The 20,399-nt window shown below is 49.9% G+C and overlaps 1 protein-coding gene across 1 annotated transcript; it reads left to right on the top strand.

Annotated features, from left to right (window-relative positions):
* The first annotated feature begins 5,286 nt into the window (after positions 1-5,286).
* LOC104361340 (cholesterol 7-desaturase nvd) lies at positions 5,287-19,812 on the top strand. Its single transcript, XM_042786825.1, has 8 exons — positions 5,287-5,330; positions 6,413-6,505; positions 9,571-9,759; positions 12,258-12,436; positions 13,935-14,060; positions 14,308-14,427; positions 16,216-16,392; positions 18,388-19,812. The coding sequence occupies exons 2-8, from the start codon at positions 6,433-6,435 to the stop codon at positions 18,547-18,549; spliced, it is 1,026 nt and encodes a 341-aa protein (XP_042642759.1). The 5' UTR covers positions 5,287-5,330; positions 6,413-6,432; the 3' UTR covers positions 18,550-19,812.
* Positions 19,813-20,399: the final 587 nt, after the last annotated feature.

Raw genomic sequence — 20,399 nt, 5'->3', positions numbered from 1 at the left:
AGGTGTCCTCAAAACCAGGACATGGTCTTCACAGTGATGGGTGCAAAAATGTGAAAGAATTCCCACCTCTGAAATCTGTCTTTGGAAAGAGGCAGCAAACATCTCCTCAGCAGAGCCCCTTTGTGTGTGTGCGCCCAAGCCTCCTGTGTCCCTCCCAGGACCCCACCAGAGTGCTCAGAGCTCCCCTTGCACCCTGGGGCCCAGCTCTGTGCTGCCCCAGCCAGATGTGGATCTGTCCCCCTGGAGTAAAGAGTGCCTGGGACATCTTAGTACTCAGCACTTCATGCTGCTGCTGGGAAATGTTCATGTCTTTGTGAATGTTTAACTAGCTCCAGGGGCTCCCCAGCCTGTGAAGCTCCCATGTGAATGCTCCCAACCTTGGGAGAACAGAAAAATTAGAGGGCTGCTTTCCAACCTGCCAGATGTGGCTTTCAAAGACACCTAACACGATAAATGAGAGGCATACAGCCTCGGGAGTAGCACTGGAGGATGCTGAGCAAGCCAGACAAAGCCTGAGCTGGCCCAGTTGTGTCAAAATGGCATGTAGGGGCAGGAGCTGAGTGGCACCAGACTTTCTGCTGCTCTTGATGTACCTCATCCCAGGAGCCAGCTGGCAGGCTGGAGCGTGGAGCATAGTTGTGCTCCAACGCGCACCAGAACAGGTAATTGGTGGGTTGGTGCTCAAATGTAAAATCCAGAGCACAGGAATGTGACAGCAAACCTGTCTCTTTGAGAGCTGTGCCCTCCTGTCATGTGTAATTAAAATTTGCTAGAAGATCAAAACCTTGTTGCTGAGGACAGATAGAAAGATTGATTGCACAAGTTCTATTATGAAACCAGCCTAAAACCAAATCAAAACATGATAAGACAAGGCTAAACAGCACTGGTTTTGAAGAAAACACTGTTTTTATCTCATCTCCTTCCCTGAAGGTATCTATAATGTACTTACAAGTCAGCACATCTGGAAAGCAAGACACACAGTCTCGAGGTGGGCTTCATGGAAAGAAAAACACAGAGGAAGGGTTATCTGGTGAAAAATGTCATTGAGAGCCTTTGTGGCCAACAACCCTGTTCTCCAAGGCTTCATCCTCTTCCTTCAATCCTCTGAATTGCCCTTTATTTCCCTTTATTTATCTCAGTCGCTATGTCAAATCCTAGCCCTGATCTAATGCAGAGATGTGCTAGAAAGTCCCAGCCAGTCTAAGGATTTCTAATATTAACCAAACACCACGTTTCTCCTTTACTTGTTTTTCTACAGAGTCAAATTTTGTGTTTTCAAATTCTTGAAGTAGATGAATCCTCTCTACTGTCACCACTGCTCCTGTATGAGTCAAACCTGGGGAGAGAAACGTTTCAGCCTTAGGTGGTTAGTTCAGCAAACTCAGAAGTGTTTGAAATTCAGGATTGTATGTGGTGAAAGGTGTTCGGCATCTGTAACCATAAGCAGTACTTCAAACCCCAAGCAAGTGTAGCTAAGGTTGCTATGTACCAGATGAAAGACTCTCAGTATATACTAAAAATAAATAGAGATAATAACCTGCAGAAGCCACAGTTACCTCACCAAGGTTTAATCAAATGTCCTGGCTTCCTCCTTTTCTGTTTCCCAGCTGCCTTGGGACAGTCCCCCGTAGGTTGTTGCCCAGCTTTGCCTGAGAAGTTAAGAATGAGAAGGAAATCTCTGCATTGGACTTGATTTTCCCCTCTCGCATGGGGTGTGCTTCATCCCAGTACTGCCCATGCCCAACAGGCTTCAGCCAGAAAGCAGGAGGACACAAGGTAGAGCCACATGCCCTACGTGCCTGTGGAGGTCCTGCAGTACTCAACAAGTTCCTGGGTGCTCCTGCCATCACCCGGCTCAGGAACTCCCAGAGCCCTGTCCTGGGCACATTATGTCCATCTGTAAATGCCTCTTGCACTCAGTTTCTAGCACCCAGGACCTCTGGGCAGCCTTCATCCATCAAGGGCTGTTTCACTTCAGTCCCCTGACCCAGCCCATGCCCAGGGAAGCAGAGGTTCCCACAGTGCCACACAAGCCATGTCCTGGGTAACCCTTGATGCTTCATCAGTGTTGATAAATGCTTCATCAGGGGATGCACCCATGTGTCCCACCAGGGATCATGCGGGTGCCCTGGCCCTCCTGCTGGCACCTGTAGGATGTCTTGGGAGAAATATATTTACAATATCTGGGGGAAAAGAGCAGAGCAAAGGGGGTGAGTGTTCATAAAGGCTCTGGTCAACCGGTTCTTGGACTGAGCCTTTCCTCACCATGGAGGTAGCTATTGCTGCCGGGGTTTTGCAGCAGCACCCTGGGGCTCCCATTGTCTCTCATTTGTCCTTTCATTTTCCCTAATGCTCGACTGAGCTCTGCCCACTCATGAATTCCTTCAAACTTGGAAAAAGGGTCAAACACAAGCTTAAGAGGGAAGTGCTAGATTGAGACAAATCCCCATCTAGTTCAGCGACTAGTAATGGATGTGTAAAGTCACTTTCTGGTTTTCAAGACTTCAAGTCTACTCTATTCATGCCGCTCCCTGCTTCCAATCACTCTCCTCCTTTCTCTGTACCTCCTCTAGGTTTACTCCATGCGAGGTGAGGGGACCACCATTGCATGTACCTTGCAGTAGACCAAACACGTGCAGATGGTTTTTTGCTCTATTCCCAATTACATTGCTAATTATTCTTGAAGGAGGGCTATTATGCCTGAAAGCTTGTCAACTTTTTTCCAGCTGTATCAGCTTACCTAATAGAAAATATTATTGTCCTCTATGGACTTTGCTTCTTCTATATGCTTAGATCATCGTGCTTACAAAAGTTTTAATACTAATTATTCCTAAGATAGAATTTGTCTTTTAATTAATACTAATTATGCTTAACATTGCATTTTTCTTTTTGAGCAGTGTGGACAAGTGAGCAGATGTATTCACAGAGCAAGTCAAGATCTCTTTCTGAGTGCCGATTAACAGCTAACGCTCTCCTGTGGGTCATCACCACGTGCATTACATTTCACTGGCAGACACTGCCGTTTGCCTGCCAGTCACTGAGAGATTTGTAAGGCTTCTTTTGCAGTACTTCACAGTCAACTTTACATTTTACCAGAGTAAATAATTTAGAATCATCTTAATCAATTTAGACATCTGTTTATCCCATTTCCCAGGTTCTGCATAAACAAATGCATACTACTTTCTGTTGTAACAGCTGAGCATCTATTCCTTTTCCCTCATTCTTATTTTGTCTCCAATTACAAAAGCAGAGAGGTTCCCCCTGTTATTTCAGTTTTATTTAAGGATCTTTTGCAAGATATCTTAGGGGGAAGTGTCTCAAAAAGCCAAGAGGACAAAGTATGAACTTTTTCACTTTGCTGACTCCTCAGATCTGTTTGTGAGACATGATTTCTCTGTGCAAACAGGGTGCTAACTCTTCTGCAACAGAGCATATTAATTCTTGTGTCTCAGCTCCTTAACTGCAGTGTCTAATGGACTTGACCAGCACAGTACCGAGACTCACTGGTCTGCCGGTCCCCAAAGCACGCATCAAGTCTCTGGTTTTATGCAACGGGTGTATTTAGGATGAGCTGTTATGCTTTTATTTCTTTGTCCTGCCTTGTTTGGACTTGATGCTTCATTTGCCAGAGTTGTTGCTTTCCTCCTTCCACTGTTCAGGCAGGACTCACAGCCAGTCCCTCTCTGAAGGATGTCTGTTTACTTCCAGCTGTTGTGTTCAATCTCCTGTGCAACTACACTGCCATTCTCCCAGAGCAGGTTTCCAGTAGGTCACATATATATTTACTTGAACCTTTCATGTGATGTCTTCAAACAATTCACCCTGTCTGAATTCACCCTTTTAGTCACTCCTTTTGCTTCAGCCAGATGCTCCATTTCTGTGTACTTTTCCCTTTTCAGTTACTCAGTATTATGTGAGTATTTTGGGTTGCTGCTTCTGCTAGGAATCTCTGACTATGTCAACATGACAGGTGCCTTTTCTACAGTTACTTCTTGAACCCGTGCAATTCTTTGCACTAAATCAAGCGTTACTTCTCTGACTCACTTTTCCAGCCACCTGGCATGCTCAAATAGACCAACTGTGGCTTTGCCCTGATTTATCCTCTCTGTACTGGGGGGACCCAAGTCCCTTGTTACCCCTGTTTTCTGCGCTGGCACGTCTCTGAGCTGCTCTTGAACTCTGAGATACCTGTCAAGGTCCTGTCAGTTGCCCAATGTCAAAGCCAGCCCCAATACCAGGTTGCCCCTTTCTAAGTCCAGGATTGCAGCTCAGGAGGATGCTGGAGTAATTATTGATCTAATTAACGTATCTACTGGATTTAAGACCACTCTTTTGAGGAAGCATTATTTTCACTTATGTGCGAGTGGAGTTCCTTTTAGCCTAGCTTGGGCTTGTTGCCTCTTTGCTGTGCATCTTGGAGAAGATGCTGGCTGGGCTGCCCCAGAAGGGCTGCCCAGGCAGAAAGTGGTCCCGGTGTCACAGCAGAGCCCCCAGGCAGGCGTGTCCCGGCAGGGATGCCCTGCATGCTGGCAAGGAGCCTGGGCAGGGACACTGCAGTGCCCCAGCACGCGTGCTGGTTTGGATACCCCAGTGCCCCAGCAGGCTGGGGTGCTCCAGTGCCCCGGTGAGGAGGTCTGGGGGAGGATGTCCCAGCGCCCCAGGGGGGATGCCCAGGCAGGGCTGCCCTGTGTCCCTGGCAGGGGCGTCATCCGGGATTCCCGAGCTGGCCACAGGCTGCAGTTGGACCCCTCCTCACACACAATTTGCCTCCCCTTCCCCAGATGAATCAACAACCCCCCCCCCCCCCCCCCCCGCCTCAGCCTCAACTCGTCCCCGACCCTCTCCCCGAGGGCCCGGGGGCGGGGGCCGCGCTCCCGTCGCCGGAGCCCGGCTGGCAGCCGGGGATGCCCGGGGGGTCCCCGGGGTGCGGAGCTCCGTCCCCCCGCGCCCGCGGAGCGCCTCCCCGGGCGGGGCCGGCCGCGCTATAAGGGGTGGTGGCGGCGGGGCCGGGCGCGCTATGGGGAGCGGGTGGTACGGCGCGGCGGGGATGGCGGCGGGACAGGGGCGAGGGGCTCTGCTCTTCCTCCTCTTCCTCCTCCTCCTCCTCCTCTTTCTCGTCCTGCTGCTGCTGGGCTGCTCCCGGCCGCTGGCGCTGCGGCGCGGCCCCGGGCAGGTGGGCTACCTGCCGGCCCCCGGGCTGGCCCGAGGCCGGGCTGCCCGCCGCCCCCGCCGCCCCGGCGCCCTCCCACCGCCCTACCCCAACGGCTGGTACCGCCTGCTCGACTCCGCGCAGCTGCCCCGCGGAGCCGTCCGCAGCCTCGCCCTGCTCGGTGAGTGCCAGCCCCGACGGGCGCCCTCGACCCCCGCCCGAGCAACCGGCTGGGGGGGGCGGGGGGGGGAGGCGAGTCCGGGCATCCCGGCCGGTGGGCAGGGCATCCCTGGCCGGGCATCCCCGCTGGGCAATCGGGCATCCCTGCCCGGGCAGCGGGGCATCCAGGCCAGCACCCGTGCTGCGGCACTGGCACATCCCAGCCGGCATCCCCGTTGGGTCACCGGGACATCCCTGCCCCGATGTCCCCATTGGGGCACCAGGGAATCCCGGATGACGCCCCTGCCAGGGACACAGGGCAGCCCTGCCTGGGCATCCCCCCTGGGGCGCTGGGACATCCTCCCCCAGACCTCCTCACCGGGGCACTGGAGCACCCCAGCCTGCTGGGGCACTGGGGTATCCAAACCAGCACGCGTGCTGGGGCACTGCAGTGTCCCTGCCCAGGCTCCTTGCCAGCATGCAGGGCATCCCTGCCGGGACACGCCTGCCTGGGGGCTCTGCTGTGACACCGGGACCACTTTCTGCCTGGGCAGCCCAGCCAGCACCCACGTAGGGGCACAAAGGGTATCACAGCCTGGGCTGTTGCATGGGCATTGAGTATCCCTCCTGGGGAACTGGGGACATCATGGCACAGGCTCCTTCAGAGTGGGCAGGGCACCACTGTCTCATCTCTTTGCTGGGACACAGGAGCATCTCGCCGCCTGGGCTCTCCTCCCGGGCATTGCTGCCTGCAGCTCCCCATGTCCTGGGGAGATCTGGATGGAGCCTCACAGCCACATCCAGAGGGCTGCTCTGCTTGTCCAGGGTCCTCTCACCTTCAGGATAGTTTTGGACTTGTGCTGGTGCCCTGGTGCCTTCCTCTTCAGGAGGGATGTTCCTGTGTTGAAATCCCTCAGATTCAGTGGTGAAACTCTGAGGTTTTTTTCTATATTCAAGAGACATCCTCTACTTTGAAGTTGGTGTTTTTTGGTGTTTTTTTTGTTTGTTTGTTTGTTGTTTTTTTTTTGTTGTTGTTTTTTTGTTTTTTTGGTTTTTTTTTTTTTAATATAATGGGACCTATGTAATTCAATATGTACATCCTAGAGAGGCCCCACGAGCCTGTTATGACTCCCTTGGTTGTCTGCCCAACGCCTGGTTCCTGGAATCCAGTCCTGTGGGTCTGGCTGAAATGTGCAGGTAAAATCACTTCTAATGGCAGAGTGACAGTAGTGTACCAGTGCCAGGAAGATCATCAGTAAATAAGACATTTAAACAACCCGTCGCCTCCAGGTTTGTGGGTGTGTAATTTATTTTGGAGTATCTGAGCATAGCCTGGAAATGCAGCCCTGCTCCAGAGGCAGGGAGCCAGAGGAGATGAAAGAATAAAAATCATTTGACTCAGAGCCTGCAAGACTCATCCTTTGGGATGGGACACTTTCCAAAACACGGCATTGAGCACAGAGGAAAGCCCTGTTCTCTCCTGAGGTTGTGGAAGTAGGGTGAGAGCTGCTCCGGTCCGGGGGATGCTGCGTGGCACCGCTGTCTGGGTGTTTGCTGCAGGGAAGCTGCTCAGCCCCTGGTGAGGCTCCTGCACAGGAGAGCCCAGAGGGGCTTCTGTGAGCCAAGTGCCCAGAACTGCACGGTGGCCTTGGGGCTCTTTATGTCCCATGTGCTATTCTTGCTACAATCGCTGCTTGTTTTCCATAAAAGAAATAGGATAATTCAATAGGGAAACATCAGCATGTGACTGTTAATGTTCTAATATTCACCTGCAATGGAGTTTTTCAGTATACTGAAAAACGATATACAATATCCTGAGGCTGGGATACTGTCCTCCCAAATGGAGAGACATCAGATTTGATGCACAAATCAGAGCAAAGATCCATTTTTTCTCTTGCTCTGCTGGCTCCAGAGTGAAAATGCTGGGGGCAAAAAAGCTGCACTCGCTCAGGAGCCCTGGGTGAGGTTTTTGGACAGCCCAGCAAGGGTCTGGCCATGGGCACCTCTTCAGATCTTTGAGGCAGAATTGCTCCAGATGGCCTGTATGAAGGAAAGCTCTAGAAGTGGGACCTTCTTGGGGTAAAACCATCTTAAAACTTTGGTAGGCAAAGCACCAGGCTGCAGGGCTGCTCCTTGGGGCATGTGGCTGGGACCACCCTGAGCTCCAAGTGCTTTGGTCTGACCCATCCAATGCTGCTCCTGGTGAACCTGCAACACTTCCAACAACAGGCAGAAACCCTCACCCTGCCCCCCTCTCTTTTACCCTGAACCTCAGCAGATGTGTGAGAGCCTTCCAGAAAGACTGCAGGGACAACAGCCAGGTGTCCTGGGTAAGGAGGGAACTCCAGGCACTGGAGTTCAACAGCTTGTTTCTGCCAGATATCAGAAATAATCCTTCCTAGGCTTGAAGGCTGGGAAAGTGTGCAGGGCTTCCTTTTCTTTGCCTAAATCACAAAACTTCAATCAAGGAAAGTGGGTTTGGGTGGGCTGGCTCACACCAGTTCACTTGTCATCAGTGTGGCTGTCTGGGAAAATACTGACAGAACTTGGCTCCCAAAGTTTAGTTTTGTCTTATTTCTCACTAGCTGAGCTTTAAGTTACACCAACGACTGTAACGATCAGATTTCACAGGCTGATGAAATCTGAATACATATATGCATAACCTGAAACACAGTATGGAAGAGAGGACCTGGCCTTTAACTCGGTGGCCACAGCTGTATGAACAGCCCCTGAGTGCTTCTGAGCTCCCAGACCAGCTGTGTGTCCTTCCAACCAGGACGTGACCTGGGGTGGGGGACACAGGAGCAGGTCTAGCTTTGCTGAGAAGCTGGTGAGCTCCCATCTCTGCTGAGCCACTGGCAGGTCTGCAGTGCCACAGCACCCTTGGAGCAGCTCTGGGCCAGGCCAGGAAAGTACTCGGAACCTACTCGGTCCCTCCAGAAAGAGCATTTATTTAGCTAATACTGTGGGAAGCCATCCAGCCACGGGTGCCTTGCACAGCTGGGTGGAGGGGTGCCATAAACAGATCTATGGCTATAGCCCGGGTACTGTCTGTCTCTCCATTTTAAGAGTTCCTTGCTCAGCTAATGTGGCGCTACCCTGGGGCTGGGGAGGAAGAGGACGATCCCAGAACTGAGCGGGGACAGATCCCAGCAGGACAAACCTCACACTGCTTCAGGGAGTACAAGGAATCAGGCCCAGTGATGGAGAAAAAGCAAGTCTGAGTGCTGGGGCAACACAGCCCCAGCCACCCCAGTGCTGACTCTCCACTCCTTATGTGGAGCAGACCATAGCCAGGGGCTTCCCTTCGCTTTGCCAGAAAACTCCCTTTTGCTGAGGAGGTGTCAGTGCTCTGGCTCGCAGCACCCAGCCATTGCTATCGAGGAAGGGATTTGCTGATGAGCTGCAGTGTGGACAGCCCTTGCAGTTCAAGAGGAAAAAGATGAAGTGCTTTTCCTTCCAGCTACTGTTATCAGAGATTCCTGAAATGTATGAGCTTGTGTGCTCTCCTCATACACCTCTTGGGCAAAGGAATGGAGTACTCTAAATGCAGCTATCGCTCTTCTCTGTGTATCTGTCCCTTAGCAGGGGAAACATCCTAAATCTTTAAACATTTTTGTGAAGGCATCTTTTATCCTGCAGCTGAAACAGGCTCTGCGAGCTCAGAAAACAGAACTGACACTCAACGCCATGAGGGTTTAGAGACAACCAAGAGAAACGAGGCTCCCCCCTGCCAGGAGCAAGGCAGTGCCCTCCAGCACGGGTGTTTGTGTCCCCCCTGGGGACACCGGGAGCTGCCCCGGTTCTGCTGGTGCCAAAGTGCTGCATGTGAACACGAGGTGGGACGGGCCGCTCACTGCTCTGGGATGACTTTTAAACCTGGGCATAGAGCTGACAGCCTCCACACCCTGGGCATTTCCAACAGCAGCTGCCATCCCAATTTTCCCAGGCCCTTTTTGCAGCCAGTGAACACCTCTCCTGCCCGCAGCCCCGGGCTGCAGCTGCCTGGTGCCATCTCGTGGTTAAAGAACTTCTCCGGAGCAACCCTATTTCTTCCACTAGATCTTCCACTACAAAGGGAAGACAACCTGCAGTATTCATTTTTAGCAGGATATTCCTGCTTGTCTTTGCACAGGCAGGGTAAAAGCGCCAGTCGGTGCTCTCTGTTCAGAAGGAACAATTGCCAAGCAACGTGCCTCTTACCTGACCCCCCTCACTGGGGGATGTTGTTTTTACAACTTCAGAATCTCGTATTTCTGCAGGAGAACATCTTGCTGCGTTTCGCACCCAGGATGGCCAAGCCTACGTGCTGGATGCTTACTGCCCTCACCTCGGGGCCAACCTCGCCGCCGGCGGGCGCGTCGTGGGCAGCTGCATCGAATGCCCGTTTCACGGCTGGCAGTTTCGAGGAGAAGATGGAAAATGCACCCTCATCCCGTACACTGAAAAAGGTGAACATGCCTCAAATCCTCAGCGAGCATCCGCAGAAACAGTAGTGCCCTGTGTGTCCTCATTAAAAGCTACTTCCGTAAGGAAAAATGGTCCTAACAGTAACTCACCCTCCCTCCTGCTCCCCTATTTCATGCAACACCCTAATTCTCCTCCTGGGTTGTCCAGGTTGGTGCATAATGTTCTGGTGCCCTTTCCTATGTTAGATGGTAACTGGGACTTCAGTCTAGTTAAGTAACCTCCCTTCTTTAATTTAATAGTCCTTTAACTCCTGCATGCAGCAAGTAGGGTATAAAAGATTTTTAACTCTGAGCCATCCACTGCACCAGCAGAGATGGATACTGAAGAGCTATTAGGTTTCAGAAATGGTTCTGTACTCTACAGTGACAGCTTATACCATGTCAGTGCTTAAATCTGTCTCCTTAGCATGACAGATTAGTCTCTCAGTGGCAACTTTTTCTCCTTTTAAGGCCTGAAGGGAACTTTTGTTTGGAATCCAGAAAAGCTCTTTGCGTGCACCCACCTTTTAGATATGGCTGGCATTGACTGTGTAGGAAGGGTATCTCACTTAAAGTTCACAGGTAACAATTACTTGATCTGGCTGCACTGATTAGTTTAAATCACCAATTCTAGGTGTGGCTGAAACCAGGAAACAGACTTACCTCGAGTTTTGCATTGGCTTGTGCTTCTTAGTCATTTTCCTGAGAAATTCAGCATCCTCTATTTGGGATTGACTGGGACAGCAATGAAAACATTGATGAACAGTAAAAGTCAGTCTTTCTACTAACAGACTGTTTTTCCCCAAGTGAAAGAAACATTCCATCTATAAGGGATAAGATAAACAATTTATAGATCTCACCGAACAGCAACTCCTTGTGTGTGTGTGTGTTATTTTCAGAAAAAAAGATTAAAAATGTATTTTTTCCCCCCATACCTACTCAGTCAGGAGCTGCATTTGAATGAAAATTTGGTTCCAAGTAATGAGCAATGATGTGTTGCATCACAAAATGAGAATGAATATTCTGGACATCTACAAACGCTTGCCAAGATGCATTGTTTCATCTGAAATGGCTGTATTCAGAGTCATTGTTATACGCAGTTATTAAAAGAATGAAACTGCAGACAGCTGCCCTGCTCCCATACAGCCCAAATGGGTCAGGTTGATTTAAACAGATTTAAAAGCCATCTGTGCTCATGCAGGTCACTTTGACAGAGAGGGATTTTGGAGAGCTCGGTTGGGCAGCTCCTCCAGCTTGCAGGGGACCAGCAGCCAAACGGAGCCGCAGAGCCCCACGTGGTGCTAGGGGAGGCTGGTGGAGGGTCTGGAGAACAAGTCTTATGAAGTCTTATGAGCTGAGGGAACCGGGCTTGGTAAGCTGGAAAAAAGGAGGCTGAGGGGAGACCTGATCACCCTCTACGACTACCTGAAAGGAGGTTGTAACGAGGTGGATGTCAGTCTCTTCTCCCAACTAACAACCGACAGGACAAGACAAAATGGCCTCAAGTTGTGCTAGTGGAGGTTTAGATTGGATATTAGGAAAAATTTCTTCACGAAAGGGTTGTCAAGCATTGGCACAGGCTGCCCAGGGAAGTGGTTGAGTCACCACCCTGGAGGTATTTAAAAGATGTGTAGATGTGGTGCTTAGGGACATGGTTTAGCAGTGGACTTGGTGGGTTAACGCTTGGACTTGATGATCTTAAAGGTCTTCTATGTCTGCATGGGGGTGGACAAACCCTTCTTTAAAGTGTAATAGGATGCATCCCACCCGAAGCACCAGGTTTTTTCAATCAGGAATCACAGCGATGGTCTTCTCCTGCCCACTCTGATACTCATTGATTAAAAGAGAAACATATATTCTCCTATTATTTCACCTCCTACATGACTGAACAAGGCTGAATAATAAGGAAGCACTACTCACTGTGCTGGATTGCAAATTAGAAAAAAAAGTTCTGAAGACGAAGGCCTTCCAATCCAGTAGAAGCTACATATTCTGACAGGTAAATATAAATGACAAAACTCATTTCACTGGAAAGAGTGCAGATATGTTCTTAATGCAACACACGATCCTACAGTATTGTAACAGAATGACTTAAACTTGAGAAGTAGAGATGGCTTTTACTCTCTCCACATCTTTAACTAAAAACATCTCCTTTTAGCTCATTGAAACTTGAGGGTAGTCCATTGATGCAGCAGACATTTACTTATTTGAACAGTTTTAAGAGTAAGGAAAGAGGCTGCAGAGCAGCCAGCCATGTTACTTCCTTATAAAACTTCTACAAAACACCCAGCTGGAATAAAACTGATTTAAGCAAACTATCCTCTGTGAACTTCAGAAGCTGTTGTCCTTCTTCAACAGCTGGAAAAGCGTCACAAGAGTCTGTGCCACATGAATATCTTCCATAAAGACGATCTCTCAGCCGTGGTTCAGGATGAGGTGACCTTTGCCAGCGTCAGCTTTGGAGATGCTGCTCTTAACCGATTCCTTTCTGTCCTCCGCAGTGCCAGATTTTGCAAGGGTCCGGACCTGGCCGTCCTGTGAGGTGAACGGGATGCTGCTGGTCTGGTACCACTGCGAAGGGGTCGGTCCAACGTGGGCAGTGCCTGAGCAGCACGAGATCGTCACCGGGGAGTGGGTGTTCCGTGGGCAGACAGAGCACTTCGTTGATGCGCACATCCAGGTAGGGAGTCCCATCCCTCCGTGGGACACAGCCACGCTGGGGTCCCCCTCCTAGAGTCCAGTCCAGGGACGTCTCCTCCCAGTTAACCCATTCAGGGACAGCTCCTCCCACTTACCCAGGCCTTACCTGTGCTCAGTGTCATCCCTGCTGCTGGCAGAGCTCAGACCTAGAAATACATCCCTGCGCCAAATACCGAGATTATGGCATATGGTCCCCAAACATGGATCGCGAGCTTCTCAAGTAGAGAACAGATGTTCTGGGTACTTAAAAGGAATCTGTTAATTTGCTTTGACTTATAGCTGATGTAATTTTTAAAAAGACTCTCTAAGAATTGCAGCACTTATTGTCAGGAGGCTTTTCAACTCATCCATCACCGAAATGGAAGCATGCAGTTATTTTGCTGTTAATCTTCATAATCACCATCACACGCTGACAAGTGTGCCACAGAGAACAAAATGGCTGTCGCCTCCATTGCCTCTCAGTGGAAACGCGTCCAGAAACAGGGAACTGTTTTGTGGCACTAAACAGAAGGGACCGTGGCCGTGGTCCTCGGAGGGAGGAGCAGGTGGAGGCTCCTCTGGGAGAATGATGGGGGGCAGTGCCAGTTTTGAAACTGGGTGATCCCTGGAGGTCCTTGGGAGACTTTTAAATGACTGCTGCTTAGCAAAACACTTCTTTTTTTTGTGAAAATCAGTGAGAAAAATGACCCTTAATCTAGAGTGCATTTCTCTCTAAAGGCAGCACCTGCCTGCTGACTAAATCATGACTAAGGTGAGTGGATTAGAAAGGAATGGAGAAGCTATTAGAAGAGACAAAGAGGGTGCATGAGACACAGGAGATTCAGTTCTGGGAATGTGCAGAGGAGTTGTGAGTAGCAGGGAGAATTTGGGAGATGGATGGGATAGTAACGTTTATTTCATGTCTGCTTTTCAGTGCAAGCCACTGTACACAGGTTTATACTGGGGCCAGTCTGTGCTACTTGCCAAGCTGGTGGAAAGCTGATGTATTTGAGTAATAAAGCAGTTAAAACATCTCAAAAAGTGACATATTGTGGGCAGGCTGGTGGGGTTGAAAGGTTTAAAAGTCTGTGAAAACCAGTCTAGGAGCACAAGTACAGAAATGCTTTATTCCTTTCAATTACTACATGGCCAAAGGAAGGACTTCTTTGGAGCCCCAGCTTGTGCAGCTGCAGAAGTTAACATGCATAGCCTTCTTTGAGCTGAAAATGAACTCTGAATTTCCTGAGCTGCATGTTTTAATTGTTCCTATACACTAGTTAAGAACTCGTCCCAAGCCAGTCTGTGCTGAGGCCTCGTCCTCCACGCACTCGGTTGCCTCTTGCTGTGCCATGGACGTGTGAGCATCTCTGCAGGGCTGGGAGCGGTGTGCCCTGGGCTGTGCTGCCGTCACGCTGCTGCTATTGCAGCACTGCTATTAGGTGCAGGCAGCTCGCCCCCACGTCAGCTCTTGCCATCAGCAAATTGTTCCCCAACGGCAGGAAATCCCCGAGAACGCGGCCGACACGGCTCACCTGGCTTTTCTCCATGGCCCAGCTATTCTGGGCGGATCCGATCTGAGATACACAAGGTCCAGGCTGTGGGATTTTATGAAGCACATCTGGAAGGTAAGACCCTAGCTCCCCTCTCAGCCATGAGGAGGTCAAAGTCTTTCAAACCAGGTCCCCTTTCTGCCTCAAAGCATCGGTCCCACCTCGCCCCCTCTGCTGCATGCCCCCATCTTCAGGTCCACCCTCTGAGGGTTTTAGCTGCACTCTGTGCTCATCTCTAGGTGGTCTCCACCATCTCACTGCTACCTCCCCTCAGCCTGTGCTCCCCATCTCGGACTGAGCTGATCCTTCTCCACCCCCCCAGGCCGAGTGGTGGCCGGAGCCGGAGCCCAACGAGCACTGTTCCCGGATGCTGGTTCAACACACCGCAACCATCTTCGGGAAGCGCGTCTCCTTGATGGATTTGACCGTTTCAGCCAGGCAGGTATGTCCCGTACTGGCGACCACCAGCACCCCGAGCTGAAGGGCTTTGTCACCCCAAAGGCCAAGTTCTTGCCCGTCCTGCCCAGTGCAGCCTTCCCTACCAAGCGCATCAGACACATGGGCCAAAACTACACACTGGCATTGGGGCTGCTCCGCAGCTGGGCAGCATGGGGAAGGGAGAGTCTGCAGGGACTGCTGTGCCCACAAAAAAACTTAAAAAAAATTACATAGCTCATACCTGAGCAAACACTGGTGACAATCCCAAGGGACCTTCTCACCACACTGTCATAGTGCTTTACAGTACTGAAGTGTGGGCCTTTTCAGTCCACGGTGAACATGCCTGGAAAAGGTGTAGAGAGCACTCAATATACAGTGAGAAACATTTTGAGGGTGTTGATCTGCATGATGCAAAAAACTCAGGGCTTTTTGGACAACTTTCTGGAAGACACAGAGATTTGTCAATTCACAAACATTTAAGCTAAAGAATTAAACTCATACTAACGTGAAGAGCTCCTTCTGCAATTAAAAGTTTACTCCTTTTCTTTTCTTCTTTACTGGTGTTTTGGGGTTTTTATTTTGGAAACATGTTTATTAACCACACTTGTCTTTCCTCTCTCCACTTTCAAAAAAATCTGAAACATCATGTCTTGTAGCCCAAGATCAGCCCTGGATGAAATAAAAAGTTGACACAAATTGATAAAAAATGAAAGGAAAATAGAAATCATGACGTTAAAAATGAATCAATGGGAACTAGATATTCCACTTTCATTTCTGGTTGTGAGGTTGTTTTGTCTTTTTTTTTTTTAGATGAAATGCTAAGCTTGCCTGATAAAACTAGTAAGTTTGTTCTGGTGCATTTTTGAAGGCATTTGACCTACTCCCATATTATAAATTCAGAACAACAGAAGAACAAATCATGATACAAAACTTTGATAAGGGGTAGATCTCAATGTAATTAGGGAATTATCACAAAGTGAATGCTGATTGTGCTATTTAGCACTGATAACAATGAGCAGGAAAAAAAAAGACATTAAAATAACTTTACAAAGAGTTTGTACCCAACCAAACATTAAAGGAGTAGTAAATAAAGTAACCAAAACCCCCAGCAGTATCTGCACTGCTTCAAAGAAGTGTATCTGTGTGTCTGGCTGCACATCAAACAACACAGAACAAGTACTTCATGTTATGCAAGATAAAAAGCTGAACCTGTTTTCAGCTAAAACCTTAATGTGGCTGTTGTAGCTGCAGAGGAGAAAGTCCGAGCAGGAGTAGGGATGTTGTATTACCTCCATATTGTATTGCTAGTGCTGCTACTGAGCTTGGAGCCCAGGGCCAGTGTCAACAATCCAAAAAGGCTGTTGATGACCTGAAGATAATTCAGAGATGAACAAGATGACCAAGTGAAAGTTTGGAAGCACTTCCTAAAAGATCAGATTTTTAAACTTTCTGGGACAAGTAGAGTACTGTAAGCCCTCATGAATTCCTGTGGGTCCACAGCAAAGCCACTCAGCTCTGACCCATCTGTGAATGTCCCAGGCCAATACAGGCTGCACGGCTCTGCTGGATTCCCGTGGCCTGGAGAGCGTTCACAGCTGGCAAGCAGTCTGTGACTCACAGCTCTGAGGCGTAGCTTGATTTTATGCTGATTACCTGATGAAAAGATAGAGTAAAAGGGGACTTGAGCATGATCTAGGAGACATCTCAAGCAGGTCTCAAGCTGTGGGAGTTGCTGTACCAGCGGGCCGGACCATTGAGGACTTTTCCCTGAGGGTTCTCTGTTGCTCTGCAGGTGGGGCCAGGTCTGGTTTTCCTGATCTTTGAACACGCTTTCTTGGGTCATGGGATCATTTTCCAGACGGTGACTCCTGTGGAGCCTCTCCTGCAGAATGTTGTTCACAAAATCTACTACCAGAAGAACATACCAGCTATAATCCCCAAGTTCATCCTGAGAGCAGAGTGCATACAGGTAACGCCTCTGAAGAAGAGCAGCCAAAGGTCATTCCTTGGAGCTTGGTGGCTTGGAGATGTGAGAAGGGTGAGCAGTTGCCCACATAGGCTCAGATATATGTAGAAGCAAAGCATTCATGAGCAACATGATTTCAGTGCTTGGTGTGATCTTGCATTTTTAGTAGCCCAAAGAACTAGACTGGAGGCTTAGTAAAGAGGGTCCCTGCAGTGGGTGATGTGTTGAGGGTGTCAGAGAGGTGCTATCCCTCTCCTGTAGATGAGGAACTGGAGCACAACAATTAGGGAAGCTCTCATAAGCTGAAAGAAGTCTTTGAAGGAAGTAATAACTGCATCCTGATTTCCAGCATCCCCGGCAGGTGCTTTAAGATCACTCTATCTCCTTTGGTGAGAACTGTGCCAAGAAATCATCCTGTTAAATTGTCATGAGATTTGGCAACTCTCGTCACTCCTGACAGAGGGTTTCCAGGTCCTGCAGGGATTCATGGGAGTGGTGAAAGGTCCCTTTGGAGGTCTCCAGTTCAGTATCCCAGACGGGGCAAGACTATTACCAAGTTCAGGTCAGGCATGGTCTTGAAGGCCTTTGGAGAATCTCCCCATATCCTGGGCTGCATCAAGACAAGTGTGGCCAGCAGGTCAAGGGAGGTGATTCTCCCCCTCTATTCCGCTCTCATGAGACCCCCTTCTCCAGCTCGGGGGCCCCCAACAGCAGAAGGACCCGGAGCTGCTCGAGCGGGGCCAGAGGAGGCCACGGAGATGCTGGGGGGGCTGGAGCAGCTCCCCTGGGGGGCCGGGCTGAGAGAGTTGGGGGGGTTCAGCCTGGAGAAGAGAAGGGTCTGGGGGGACCCTGAGAGCGGCCTCCCAGGGCTTAAAGGGGGGACAGGAGAGGGAGGGAGGGACTCTGGATCAGGGGGTGTGGGGATAGGATGGGGGGTGATGGCTTTAAACTGAAAGAGGGGAGATTTTGATTATATATAGGGAAGAAATTATTTACTGTGAGGGTGGCGAGACACTGGAACAGATTGCCCAGCAAAGCTGTGTCTTCCCCCTCCCTGGAAGGGTTCAAGGCCGGGTTGGACGGGGCTGGGAGCCCCCTGGGCTGGGGGAAGGGAGCCCTGCCCGGGGCAGGGGGGTTGGAACTGGATGACTTTTAATGTCCCTTCCAACCCAAACCATTCTATAAGTCTATGATTCTATGATCTCTCTAGCTCCTTGGGCGACCCATTCCATTATCGCTCTACCCATATTGCTAATTTTTATTTTTAATGTCCATTTTGAACTTTTCAACCTGCAATCTGTGGTTGTTACTCCTCATTCTACCAGCTGGCACTACCAGGAAAAGTCTGACCATCATCCCTGTAACTCCCTTTCAAGAAGTCAGAAGTGTTCATGCCATTCCCTTCTGTCAGGAGTTAAAGCTTGGAAAGCATTTGGTCTGACCAGAGAGGGTTTCACTGGCACTACAGTAAAAATTGTCAAAGGATGATTTTTCAGATGCCAAAAACCTATCCCAAATCAAACTTAGCTGTGCTAGCTTGTATTGTATAAATGCTGGCTTAATATTTTGCATCTTACTAATGTGAATGAGCAGCATTCATTTCTGCAAAGACTTCTTCACAATAGAAAACTCCATAACCTTTCAGTGTGTATGTCCGAGTAGAGTTTAAGATGCAGCTGCTTAATTTATAAAGCCCTAGCTGGCTGGAGCTACCCAACAAATCAAAAATCTCAGGTGGAGCAGCTCCTACCTACACAACATCATTTCTTTTCTAGTATCTCCTATAGCAGGGGCAGTCTAAGATGAAAGTAGCTTGTTTGGAATAAACATCTGCTAACTGCAAACAGAAGTTTAGCTTTACAAGTTACAAATAGCACAAGCAGTTCCACACCGGCCATTTGGGAGAAATGCTAACAAATAAACCTGGAGTGCAGGTAGCACACACAAAACTGCTGGTTCAGCTCCCCCACCTGAATGAGACCATCCTTCTCCCACCAGTTTGAGCGTGATATAACCATCTGGAATAACAAACAGTACCTGCCCAAGCCGCTGCTGGTCAGAGAGGACTCCAGCATCCAGAAGCACCGGCGCTGGTACGCCCAGTTCTACAGCGAAAAAAGCACAAGAGTCCCAGTGCAGAAGGAGGGCCTGGACTGGTGAGGACCATGCTGCGGGCTGCAGAAGCTGGCCAGAGGCTCTCAGGTGGCTCCTGCCCACCCTGGCTGGTGGGCAGTGGTGCTGGGCAGGCATGATCGATGTAATAAATATTGGAGCTGGCACAGGGAGCAGAGCCTGAGCCCTGGTGATCCTCTTTTACCTTCTATGCTCAGGGCATCAAAGCTCAAAGGGTGTAACATGCTTGCTCGTGTACCTGTGCTGCAATGTATGAGCTGAGCGTGAATTTAAGATTGCCAGAACTGCCTTTAAAGTGCCCTTGTCTCTTGCTGCTGCTCTCATTTTGAGTAGTTATATGGAAAGCTTTTCATGTGGTCTTCTATTGCCTGAAGTGTCCTTTCCCAGCCAGGCCCGCTGTTGCTTCTACACCATCTCCTTGGCTGGGGCAGGCTTCAGCTCTCCAGGGGAGACTTGGCTGATGTCTGCATGGCATCAGAGGTGTGATTGCAAAGCCCACAGACATATGCTGTCTTCCTTCTCCCTGGCAGCAGGCAGGGCAGCATGGGGTTTAGCTGCCCACCACGTCCTTACCCTAACTGTGGGCATCCTGGACCTTAGTGAGGGCTTGCATGAGTCAATTCCTTACGGAGCTATTGCACCCAGTTGGGAAGAAGAGGAACTACCCTGGTGACCAAATCACTTTGACAACAACTCTGCAGGTCAGGGATGTGAATAAGATCCTGCTTTTGTAGCCCCCAGTTTCCAGCAATACACTGGGTACATGGTTGGCTGTGAAAATTTGTCTCATGGCAAGACCATAGGTTATCACTTAGAGAAATGAAGCTGACACATGGAGACTAGGCTGCAAATTTGGCAAAAACTGGTCTAGGTTCTCCTGGGCTTTGTGCCTACATTCTCTATATTAAAGGACTAAATCCCGCCTTGCTGCATACCCTAAAGAAACCTGTAATCTCCATAGGCAGAGCCTGCCTTGTATAGTTAGCAGGACTCTGGCAGTTACTCCATGCCAAGAGTCAGCAAGAGCAAATGCTCAAATTTAGGAGCTTTCCAAGAAGGCTGGTAGCTGCCATTCTCAGGTGCTCTGGCCTTGTCTCTGTCTTGCGAATTCTGCGCTTTGCTGAGGCTTCTGGTTCCTCCTTCACCATTAACCCAGAGCAGGACCAGGAGCAGGAACATGCCATTGCAGCCCTCTGCCTGTGCAGTCCTTCTCTCACCCTGGCAGCACCCCAGATAACCATGTGCAAGCTCTGCCTTCACCATTCACATCTGGCTATTGCACTGTCAATATTTCACTATTAAATTTTTTTTTTTTTTTAACTGATCTCGCGTCCGTGGTTTGTTGTTCTTCACTGTTTTGTGGGGTGTTCTTGCATGGGAGAAGTGATGTTGCAGCTGGCCCATGCTGTCCTACCTCAGGGGCCACAGGGAACCTCCAGCAAGGAACTTAAGGAGCTAACAGAAGCTTGGACAAGGAGCATTGCCCAACTCAACAGCCTGAGCCTCTCAGGGACCTGAGATTAGTACGTCTTAGTGGCCCTGTCCAGTGTCCCCTGGGGTGTTCATCCACTCCCTGCCCATGGCCCAGGAGCCCCATTTCAGTTCAGCTCTGGGCCTCCAGTCCCTGTCCTGAGCTGTGCTGTAGGAAGTCTTCAGCTCAGCCGCAGAGGTGCCCATGCCTGGTTGACCTGGACTGTGACCAACAACCTGACGTCCCAGCTCGACCCCTGCCCTGTTCCATCACCTGCCCAGTGACTGCTGGGCTGCATCCGCCCCCGGTTCCCTCACCAGATCCAAACTCTGAGCTGCAGATGACTTTCCAGCTTGACCTCAGACCTGCTTTATCGCCATGAGCTTGATGACTCTTGGCTGAGCCT

Source organism: Tyto alba, unplaced genomic scaffold (assembly GCF_018691265.1).
Source record: "Tyto alba isolate M040663 unplaced genomic scaffold, T.alba_DEE_v4.0 Super-Scaffold_11, whole genome shotgun sequence".
NCBI classification, from domain to species: Eukaryota; Metazoa; Chordata; class Aves; order Strigiformes; family Tytonidae; genus Tyto; species Tyto alba.
The sequence above is the reverse complement of the archived record's forward strand: the minus strand, read 5'-3'. Positions and strand labels throughout refer to the sequence as shown.